This window comes from Leuresthes tenuis, unplaced genomic scaffold, assembly GCF_036924035.1.
Source record: "Leuresthes tenuis unplaced genomic scaffold, fLeuTen1.0.hap1 SCAF_19, whole genome shotgun sequence".
Taxonomy (NCBI): Eukaryota; Metazoa; Chordata; class Actinopteri; order Atheriniformes; family Atherinopsidae; genus Leuresthes; species Leuresthes tenuis.
Genome location: NW_027325373.1, coordinates 17,825,035 through 17,836,933, shown reverse-complemented (window position 1 = coordinate 17,836,933; position 11,899 = coordinate 17,825,035). Strand labels below are relative to the sequence as shown.

The 11,899-nt window shown below is 39.1% G+C and overlaps 1 protein-coding gene across 1 annotated transcript; it reads left to right on the top strand.

Annotated features, from left to right (window-relative positions):
* The first annotated feature begins 831 nt into the window (after positions 1-831).
* Positions 832-11,110, top strand: kmt5aa (lysine methyltransferase 5Aa). The gene is made up of 7 exons (XM_072372182.1): positions 832-1,066; positions 2,852-3,005; positions 3,090-3,279; positions 4,969-5,056; positions 5,633-5,692; positions 6,892-7,082; positions 7,582-11,110. Exons 1-7 carry the CDS (start codon positions 1,058-1,060, stop codon positions 7,790-7,792), a joined length of 903 nt encoding a protein of 300 aa, XP_072228283.1. The 5' UTR covers positions 832-1,057; the 3' UTR covers positions 7,793-11,110.
* The last annotated feature ends 789 nt before the right edge of the window (positions 11,111-11,899 follow it).

The following is an 11,899-nucleotide window of genomic DNA, read 5'->3' as shown; positions in this document are numbered from 1 at the left end:
TGTTCTACTCATTCATGGGTCCTCGACAGGTACTCCTGCTTCCCACCGTCCAAAAACATGCATGTTAGATTATTTGGTGACTCTAAATTGTCTCTAGGAGTGAGTGTGCATGGTTGTTTGTCTCTGTGTGACCCTGTGACGGAATGGCGACCTGTCCGGGGTGTACGCTGCCTCATGCCAAATGGCAGCTGGGATAGGCTCCAGCCACAACTTGATAATGGATGGATGGTTTGGCGTTTGGATTTGGCAGTAAAATAAACAGGTATTTGTCAGCCCAGGCAGGGTTAAACTGACTGTTTTCACTGAAACACACAACACGCTGCATTGTGGATTAAATAATGCTAGGCTACATGGAGTGAAGCATTCAAGAGGCCTACTTGAAAGCATCACAAGAGAATTTAGCTACTTTTTTGTGGCTGTTTGGCTCCCCCTAGAATTGCGAGGTGTAAACAAATCTCAGTGTGAGCCCTGCACATGTACAGTCAGACACATGGATTTGTTGGCATGTTGCAAAGGCTACAAAGATGCAGTCGAAGGCCAAAAAAAAAAACTACCTGTAAAGCAAACCATTGTAGCACCGGGCAGGAAACTAAAGTTGTGAACAGCGGTATCTTCGTCCCTGTGTGCCCTAGCGCAGTTTCAATCCCGGAAATGTTAAAAAATAAATAAATAAAGTAAATATGCTTTAAAACATGTTAGAATAACATAGTTTTTAAGTTCACAAGTTGCTCTAGTGGTGCTTAAAGAGTTGGTAAACAAAAGGTGATGAAAACAGAGGGTTACTGCCGCCATTAACCTGCAGAGGGCGCTAGCGTCCCGAATCCTCATTCATTGACACACATACAGAAAAATGTCGTAGCGGAGCTGCATCGGCTGAGCCGTTGGCACTTCGAGCACAACAGAAGTACTCGGAGTCACCGTGGAAGGGTGCCGTCGTGTCGGGAGGACACTGCCTGTGGGAGGGAGCCGAGGTTAACCTCTCACTGGGTTTCTATCGGTGTTTTTCCTCCGAACGAGGCGACGAAGGCGAGCGGGGAGCAACGACAACACATCGGACATGAACGGGGTAAGTTGGCTCGTTATGCATTAGCAAACAGAGGCAAAACAAAGCCAACTGTAGATGAATAACATCACATTTCAGTATAGCACGCACGTGTTTGTCTTTGAGAAGGTATATAAGAGATGATTCTACAGTTTAAGTACCTTGTAAATGTAAAACCAAACTGTCATTTTGTTAAGTTACAGGAGCTACAGGCGCGAGGCTTTTTGTTAAGAGTGCTAACAGTAGCTAGTAAGCATTGACTGCTACTTGTGCCTGGGATCTGAGGGTGTAACAGCATTTTGTGGCGTTAAAGGAGACCAAAAAGACGCACTCTCCTATAAGAAATAACTTACAGTTTAAAAATTGCTGCGTGTTTTACTATGAGTGGGTTTGACCATTAGATTATGAGCCAGGAGGCCCGACCGTGCTGTTTATTTAAAGGGACACAAGTGGGTGTGGATCCAGCATGGTCCCGTGTCCCGGGCCCCACCCACATCACTAGGACACTCTGTACCGCTTTTTAAAATGCCCTTCCAGCAAAAAAATTATTTTCTCTATTTCTTAATTGAGAAAATGGCTATTTCATAGCATTTACAGTAGTATGCAAAAATATTTAGCTTTCCCTTATTTCTTTCAATTTTGTCTGGTAACAGGATGTAGACGCAGGAATTTTTTAAACGTGTTAACTACATGTAAATACAGTATATATGGCAAAAACAGAGTTTGTACAATTCTGATTAGTTCTAAAGTCAATGTTTGGTCTGAGCTCCTTTATTCTCCAACGCAAGGGAACAAATTATGTGTCTTAGTGACAGGCTGCTGGTAACAAAGTGTGTAAAAAAACTGGTTCTTTGCTAAGTTGTCTGTTATGTGTCGACACAACACTGGTTCATCCCTTGAGTTAGGAGTCTTTCTTATGCTTGAGTGATTCATAGGTCAAAGTTAAGTGGCTTAACAAATAAAAAAAAACACAAATGTATTGAAAACGAGTGTAAAAGCAGTAGATATTCAAAGAACAAACTCGACAAATCTTCAGAAAGCTTGAAGAACTATTGCACAAGACCACTTTAAAAGATTATGAGAAAGTCTGGCTGCTTGGAGGGAAAAATAAAGAAATGAGGGGGGAAATTTAAGAATTTTGCTCCCAATTGATCACTGTATCTTGATACTTTTGAGATCAATGATTAGTGGTCATGTAGTCCTTTCGCCAGGAACATTTGGATGCCTGGATGACCACTGTTCCTTGAAAAGAGAAGGAGCCCCTCCCCTACATAATGAAACCGGGCCAAGGGGAGCGATTGGGATTTGGCCAAAAAGTCAGCCAGTGCTTTGATCTGTGACTCAGTAAAACAGAAATGTGTCGCACTTACTTGTACATCTCTAGACTGAGAGCTCTCCTAAACTTAAGGATGTCACATTTATTACACCATAGCCTGATCGTAATGTGACTATCTGAGAGCACTTTAAGCCCGTACTCGATACATAACTTACTTATGTTTAACAGCTCAGAAGACCAACAAAGAATTGCTAAATCACTTCCAGTCCATTAACTGCCATATTTAGAATAGTCTCATGTGGCTTTAGTCTTTAAAAGTGCCTTTAAAAAAGCATCTCTAGGAATAATCGTTTTACTATAACTAAGAAATAAACATAATTTAATAGGATGGCATCAGTTGGAAGTAACAGCAGTATGGAGATGAGAAACAGACCCCTGTTGAAAGATAATTTCCTTAAAAGTTCTTGTGAAAACGACACACTTGTGCCTGTGATCAGGTATTATGGATGATCACCGGCTCTCTGTTTTCGCAGGAAATTGTATGCAGCACTCATTCAGTGACAGTGTTAAGCTGCACCAAGTCCATATCAGCAGTTCATGATGAGAAGACGACCATCCGGCTGACTCAGGAGGGGAGGTGCTCTCCCATTTCCTCCCTGCAGAATGAAGCTCAGAGGCAGGCAGAGGGTGAGCATCTTTTCTGTAGACTTGTTTCATGTTTAAAAGGTGAAAAAAATCCTTTTGTCTGCTCACACAACTCATTCCTCCCAGGCAGGACAGGAGGTGAACAGCCATCACCTCCGAAGCTCCACTGCCTTCGTTCCCCTCCCGAGCTCCCCCTGTCCCTCGGTAACAGTTTATCTCACACTCCTCTCCACGCCAACAACGGCGGCGCACTCCACGGCCACCAGAGGAGAGGAGCCCGGACCAACGTCAAGGGAAAGAAATCCTCTCGGAGAACGTACGCTCGCCCTGAGTTCTGATGCTGGTTTATGTCATCGTGTCATAGTACGGCGTGGTGTGCAAACACGAATCTGTTTTGTAACCACGGAATTTTCTAGTAAACCTGAAAACTTCAAAGATAAAGAAGCAATATGAGGCAGATGGTGTTGTTAAATGAAGGAAAATCTTATTATGCCGCTAAAAACACAGTTTGAGCAGAAGTTTTCTGAAAGGATTACATCTTCAGTCTGTAATCTTTGAATTATTTTCATCCTCATTTGATAGACACGAGTCCAAAAACTGAGCGACTTATAAACAAAAGTAGAATTTGATGCAGCAACACACTAAAAAGTAACAGGTGGGGGTGTCAGGATTGGTTATAAAAGGTGGATGCTCACCAAAGGCTTATTGTTAGGGATGGGTGGTGTCTCACCACTTTGTGACCATTCAGAGAGTCATCAATAAGTTCATTCTAAAGCGCAGAATATAGACAGAAAGACAGTGGACACGTGTTCTGTGGTCAGATGAGTCCATGTTTCTGCTGCTTTTGGGAAAAACTGACGTCTGCTTCTACAAAGATGAGAAAAACCAGGCTGTTATCAGAGATAACAGCGTCTGTGGTGGTATGGGGGTGCATCAGTGTCTGTGGCATTGTTGACCTCATATGTGCGAAGGTAGTTTTAATCCAGGGGTGAGTTTTGGAGATATACTTACATCAAGGTGCCGTCTTTTCCCGGGAGGTCCGTGGTTATTTCAGCAGGGCGATGCCAGACCTCATTCTGCATGACTTCATACACACAGAGTGTGTGTGCTTGGCTGGCCTGCCTGCAGACAACATCTGTCTCCTATTGAAAATGTACAGAGCATCATGGAGACGAGAATCAGACAACGACCACCGACTGTTGAGCAGCTGAAATCTTGGATCCACCAAGAATAGACACAGATTCCTCTGAAAAACTCCCAACAGTTAGTGCCCTCAGTTCCTAAAAATGGGAACTTTTACAACTTTTACTGAGTGTGTTGCTGCATTAAATTCTACATTTGTTTGAGGAACCATAAAGTCTGACAGTGACGTAATAGCCTTTGTTCTTGGGTCCGTTTTGTTGCATTTTAAAGAACTTGTGTGACTAAATGCTCCACAACAACAAAAAAAAAAGTAGAATAAAATAAGTAAACGTGCAGCCCTGAAATCCCACAGTCCAGAAATCCTTACCAAAGCATCTATTTCTGAATCAATAGATGATCTGTTTGATCTACCCCACAAAACAATGAAATGTTTCTTCTAATATCAAACCTAATGTCAAATGCTGTGAAATCACAAATTTGAGGTCTGGAAATCTTTTTTTCTTTTTTTTTTAAAGACTCAAACTTAATTTATCATTGAAAGCAGGACGCTGATGAAGTTGCTGACGATTAACCGTTAATTAACTGAACAATAGTCCCCCCCCCCACACCCTTTTAATCCTATTTGAATCTCCATAAATTCATCACAGAGGTGTGTCTAAGTCCACTTCCCATGTGGATTTTAGCATTTCAGCTCCTTCATGTGCTCGAGTTTGATGTTTCAAAGCCTGGACTCCAGCGAAATGCTGTACCTATTCCACATCTTTGCGATTATGTGTTAGATAGTCAGTTTATTCGTTTAGCGTGATGCTTGTTGGTGTGGTTGTAATGTCTCTCTCTCTTTTTTCTTCTTTTTTCACCACAGAGCAGCAGGAAAAATCTCTCAAAACCGAAAAGTAACCGACTTCTTTCCAATAAGAAGAAGCTCAAGAAAAAGTAAAACAGAACTCAAGGTAAGATGTCGTTATTATCATCATGAACCAAGACTTTTCCAGCAAATGAGTAGATGGATTGATGTGGACAGTCACTGAAAATACAGCTGACTCGGTTACCGTAGAGATGGGGCTCTTAAACTTTATATTCAAAGAAACTGACAGTAAAGCATAGCGTGCAGAGGCATTTTAATTCAAACCTAACGATCCATAGGATGTGTTCAGTTCAGTCAGTGTTCGGACATATTAAAAAGTGTGTCCTAACGTTACCATTAAGCGTTGCTTCAGCCTTGCTCTGCACATCTGGCTGTTTCTGTGACCGTTAACAGTGATGGTGAGAGTTAAAAAGAACGAGTCAGGACGGTGTGGGAGTAGAACTGCTCAACTGGAACGATCTTAACATGAAAACATGCCCCAGAAATGCAGACTCTATCTGTGATTTAGATTCATATGGAGAGTTATTGTGTTCAGTATGTTTTTTTTATCTTCAACGTGGATGTTTTGAATTGAAAAACATGCGTGTGCTCGTCTGTGAGAGTGAACTCCAGCCTTCTTTTTTGTTAGTAACCTCCTGTCCTTTTCCATTTCTCTCACCAGTGTGAACAAAAGAAGCTCATAGACGATCTCATCATAAATGGAATAGAGGAAGGAATGGAGGTACTCTTCAGTTTCTAACACTTTGTGAGCAAATCTGTACTCCTTGTGTGCTCAAACACACGGATTACGCTGTGTTGTTATCAGTGACATGACAAGAAGGATACTGTACCTAATTCCATACAGGATGGTTCAGTAAGTAAAGTATTTTCGTTCTGACAGGACTTTTTATATATCCTGTCATAAGAGAAACCCAAAAATCCCCCCCAGAGAATTCAGAAAATATGAAAATACATCCAAGTTACCAATACAGATGTAGAGAAATCGGTCTTATAATGGTCACAAATGTGTATTTTACAATTTAAATATGTACTTTCAGATATAAAACAACTTTAAAATGAACAAATAATACTTAACATGCACATTTTTAAACCTTTCACACTTGAAAAGCCGCCTGTTCGGGCACAGATCGGGTTGCAGGTGCATGTGGAGTTTTGAAGAGCCTTTTCAGACTCGGCTCCTCACTCACCCACTGATGCATGCTGCGTTTAAGTGCTGAGGAAAAGTCCAACTCTCTGGCACAGCTGTGACACAGTTGTTTGTTGCCCTTCAGTTAAAACCCTTTTTTTAGATTTGACTTCTCAATAATATATCTGTGATTCTGGATATAAGGATGTAAATGCACAGAAGAACTGCCACTAGGTGGTGGGCTTGTTTTTCTGCAGATTTCAGTGAGTTCTGCAGGGTAAAGAGCTCCGATCTGGACAAAATGGATCAACTCAGCAGCAGTTTTCTAAGCCACAAACAAAAACAAAATGTAGAAATATGACTTTATTTGTTTAATTTCGAAGATGTAAGGCTAATAACTTTCAGATGTTTAAAAGGTGACATTTTATGCCCTTTTCTTTCCAATTTGACACAATTTTCTGAGGTCTTATTGAGACGTATGAGACAATCTTTGGCCAAATAACCTGTTGGTTTAAACTTAGTGGCTCTCATGTGTTTACGTACTCTACCTGTTTAAATTGTGTCATTTAATGCAGTAAACCCAAGCATAATGAAACTATTCCTCCAGTTATACCAAAAAAGCTCAACTCTCTATATAGATATAGATAGTAACTCTATTGATCCCAGAGGGAAATAGTTTAGCAGTGTAGCTGGAAGTTAGCAACAGATGCTAATAAACAATGGAAATTGACTAAAATAGCAATATTTTGTAAATATTCTCATGTTTGTTAAGTTAAGTAACCTCTTCTTTGTAGGTGCAGAATATAGAAGGAAAGGGGAGGGCGGTTTTTGCCACTCGGTGTTTCCAGAAGGGCGATTATGTGGTAGAGTATCACGGAGACCTGCTGCAGATCACTGACGCTAAGAAGAGGGAGGCCGAATACGCTCAAAATCCTGCCACCGGCTGCTACATGTACTACTTCCAGTACCTCTGCAAAACATACTGGTATGTTTTTGTTTCAAGCGTCACAACATGAAAAAGTACAACTTGAAAACAACATGTAGATCTCTGGTGTTTATGAATGCAGATACTTCAGCTCCAAGCCTCAAAAACCCACAGGGTGGAAAATCTAGCTACAGACATAAAAGTTGAAATTATGTGAACATGCTTTCTTCAGTAATACGGTTTTATGGTTGTTAATTACAGCAGAAGAAGAATGAGGGTTGTTCTTTTTGGGTCTCCTCTTAGTTTTGATAAACTTTTGTACAAACTTGCCCCTAAAAATGAATAATAGGTGTTATAATGTGCTCATTTTTGCAGTTTTTGCATCTGTAAAGTTGGTCTTAAATGAATTTCTGTGCGATATTGAGGTCTTAAATCGTGCTTAATTTAAAAATAGCTCAAATAGATGTTAGTCTAATACGTTTTCTAAGTTGGACGAGTCACGCAGAGACTGATGTCTTGCAGGCATAAAACAGGTTTGTTGTTATTCTTGCTTCGACAGCGTGGACGCAACGAAGGAGACGGGTCGAATGGGCAGGTTGATAAATCACAGCAAAAACGGGAACTGCCAAACCAAACTCCACGACATCAACGGCATCCCCCACCTCATCCTGGTCGCCTCTCGTGACATTGACAAGGACGAGGAGTTGCTTTACGACTACGGAGACCGCAGCAAGGCCTCCATCGCTGCTCACCCGTGGCTCAAATACTGACAGGAGGGTCGTCAAAAAGGTGTAAAGGGAAGCGTTCACCAACACTCGTGTTTCTTATTAGCTCGTGTACAAAATGCCTTAGAAACAGAATGTCCACCCTTTTTGTCGTGATACTGAGGAAGCTGGGTGGGTTTAGTTAATGTGGGGTGGGGGGGTTGATCTGGTACCAACTGCATTTCGACTGAGGTCCGTCTGCACTGCCAGAGGACACCTGTACTTTTATTTATATGTGTTTCTGAAACATTCTGGTTGTTTTGCAGCACATTTGTTTTGTACGTTTTGTATTCCCTACAGACCGATGCCTCGACAGCATGCAGGTGGTAGTTAATGCTCTGCATTTTTTATACCGCTTTTTTAAACAAAAATTAGTCGTGAGATACTTAGCAATACGTCAGCTTTTGGCCCCTGAGCTCCTTCTGGATCAGCAAGAACTAAGAGATGCAAATTGTAAGCTGTTTTTAAAGAAACGCATTCTGGACTCCAGGTGTCGAAACGATGCGTCGCTGTCGGCGGGGCGGTGCGCCACGCCCACGGTTCAGTTGGGATTCTGAGGTTTTGATCAGGAAAGAATGTGATGTGACACTGGATGAAATTGTTTATGTGAAGCAAACTCAAAAGGTTACATTAGAGTTCAGATATTACTTGTATGAATATATATATATTTTGTTTTTTAGGACATATTGTATTTTTTAATATTATCGATAAAGCATACATATGAATTCTCATGTAGTTTCTGCTTAATTATAAATATATGTGAAGATTTGTTTGATTAGATTATCTGCAGATCTTTAGTTCACTTTCCATAGCATCAGCTGGCTCACATTTACCTTCACTTCCACATACATTCTTTAACTACATTTATGTGCTTGCTAGTTTGCATCCAAAGGTGGTTTTAAGGAACAGACCGACTACTATGTTTGGGACAGCAACACTTTAATCATCCCCGGTGAGGCCGGGCCGGGACGGCGGCACAAGCTGTAGCAAACACAAATTCGCAGATTAGATGGGACGTCTTCAGTGTAAAAAGCCTTTTACCTCTTTCTTTAACCTAATATTAAACCAAGAAGGGGGAAGTATTGTCTGAAATGTGATCTGCTTTTGTGGATATCCAGTTCTAAGTCATGTCAAGAGTGTTAAAGGTATTGAAATGCACTTCATCCCTAAATTAGTTTAGAAAACTCCTCAAACGTCTATTTACTAAAACCCACAATCCTCCCTTCCAGACTCCCTTTCATTGTTTGTATTTTTTTGCTTTTTTTGTCTACTTTTGTCCTCATGAAAGGGGCAAACTGCCTAAACTGTCTGAACTGTCCAAACTAACCATAACCTTAACCATCACAAGCTCCATAAAAATTTACACATGATATCACCACTAAAACCCTTTTAGACGAGCTCATCTGGAAAATCATATTAAAGAGTTGCAGTTTAATGACAAAATAGAAATAAATACAGTACCTACTACAGATAGAATAAATTAGACAGAACAGGACATTTTACATCTAGCTGAGCTAGATGAAACAGATTCTCACTAAAATCTGTAAAACAAGTACTTTTAGTGTGATTGTTACAACCTAAAAATACTGTCAGGTTTTACCTTCAATCTTCTTAATGTCTCCTCAAAAAATAGCTGGTCCCTATTTTATTTGCAAATGCTGCTCAAAGAAGAAGATTTGTTGGGTACTACTTTTAGCGGCGGATTTTTTGGAAACTGTCAGACTGCCTCAGACCAACATCAAGTCCTCATGAAATCAAATTTAGGGTTATAGATGCTTTTCAATTGCAAACCCACACTTTTTGTATGTATTCCTATAAAATTATTTAAAATGTTGACGACTCATCCTGTATTGACGTGACTGAACTCATTTTGCTTCCTTGAAGTGTCAATAGAGCTGATAGAAATGATAGGCTGTGCCTGATCAGGCCACTCGAGCGGACCAATTGGAGCAGACTGTGCTTAGTAAAGCTGGAGCAGTGAATGAGTTGTTGTTTTTACAGTCTTTGCTCTCTTAAACCAGAGAAACAGCTAATCTTTTAGTGTATTAATGGTTGAAATCTAACCAATTAAATAAGGAAACCTTAAGAGCTTTTAACTGTTGAGATTGTGAGTCCCACATGAAGGAGTGGACTTGCAATATAAACAAAATAAAAACAACTTAATAATTAATGTAATGAACTAATTTTAATACAACATAAAAGGCAAACTTCACCACATAAAACCAGGTAAAATCCACCAGAATAAGAAGCTACTCTCATAAAACTATAATTTAGCTAGTTAGCTTAAAAGCCAAGTTTTACTTCTGTGTCTTCTTCAACTCACTTTGCTGCAAGTACAGCATTGAATTAAAAAATGATTTCAGATTTAACAGTGATTTAAAGTCAACTTTTACACATAAATTTACAGGAAATGAACCAGAGTAAGAGTAGCTAAGCTAAAGGTTTTTAGCTAGTTAGCGGTTAAAAGGATTAACCTTTTTACATATCTTTCCTCAGTAAAATTAAAGTTTGAGCTTTTGCCTTATTTGTTTTTCAGTGAGATAAATACATTTCATAGTATGTGTTGTGGTCACAACTTAATTTTGGATGTTAAAGCTAGATTTTTTAAAAAGCATTCCCTCAAAGTTTGGACAGATTCAGGTTAGCAGTTTCCCCGTGCTTCCAGTTTTTATGCTAAGCTAAGCTTAGCCTCCTGGTTGTAGATCATCTTCACTGTACAGATATCGGAATAATATTTTTACCCAATCCAACAAGAAAACAAGTAGATTTTTGCCCAAAAGTGTTAAACTATTTATTTTAGGGGTTTGTTTTGGTTTTTATTTATGTTTTTACACTTATTTCTAGTAGCTTTAATTGAAATGTTCGCCGAGTGAAAAACTAGCAGTTGAACCAAATGTTTTCCATCTTTAATTCATCACTAAAGCTGTCGTGGTTTAAAAAATGGCGACAGTTAAGTTCATGTTTCCTAATATTACTCAAATTCAACAGAAACAGACCATGTCCATTCAAAGATCAAAGAGGTCAGTCAAATTTATGCAAGAAGGTAAATTTCATGTCCTTCCTAACATACTATCTCTCAGTAGCATTGTTAATTGTGTGAAATGTTTTCTTATGAATCTTTCTTAACAAATATGTTCGAATTTGGATTATTATTACTACTATTATTTTATATGTGGAGCTAATGCAATAAATATCCAAGGGGGAGGGTGACCTATTGGCCATTTTAGAACATGAAAGAACATGATTTCTTTGTTGTCGTAGCGCTGAATAAATCATACTGCTGGGGTTTAGGCATCAATGAATAAAGATGTGTTATGCAAATAACAGGACTGAGCATCTCATTTTTACTTTTATATTGAACAATGTCGTTTGTTTTCAATGCATGCATGACTCATTTTTTTTTCCATCCAAAGGGACAAATACTAGTTTAATAAATATTAAATTGTTTAAATTTATACAGGGTTTTTGCAGTTAATTAAACCTAATTACTTCTGTGTTATTACAGGTTGTCTCTAAACTTTAAAGATTGTTAGTTTTTTCCAGTAATAGTCCATATATGATGGTTTTGTCAGGTTTTTATTATTTATATAAATGTTATTTTAAAAACATGTCTTTTTAATTCCAACTCTATTGAAGCTAAAATAACTATTTGATTTCTTAAAGTTTGTAAAGACAACCATTTTGACAATTATATAACAAATTATTCTAATTCCAACTGCTCAAATTGCAAGATTAACCACTTTGTTGTACAGGACAATCAATTTAATCTGTTTTTGACTGCTTTTGACATTTTTCAAAATGAACAATGAAGCTTATCACCCACTGACATTTTTAATACAAAAGACTTAAAGCGTGGAAGTTTGTTTTTATGATGCAAATATGCAGCACATCATGATTCACCAATGTGTCTCTGTGGACATCAGAAACAGTAAGCAACAATTTGAATGTTTGCACTCATTAAAAAGAAAGTTTTGTTGGGAGTCTTCAAGTTTACATGGTTTAAAAGTGTTGGCACAAGGTCGAGGTCGTTTACGGTGCCTCTTATCAACCAATCCCGTTTGTGGTTTTCATTCATGGCTCGGATCTCGAGGTCATCGTGGAGAGGAGGGCGTC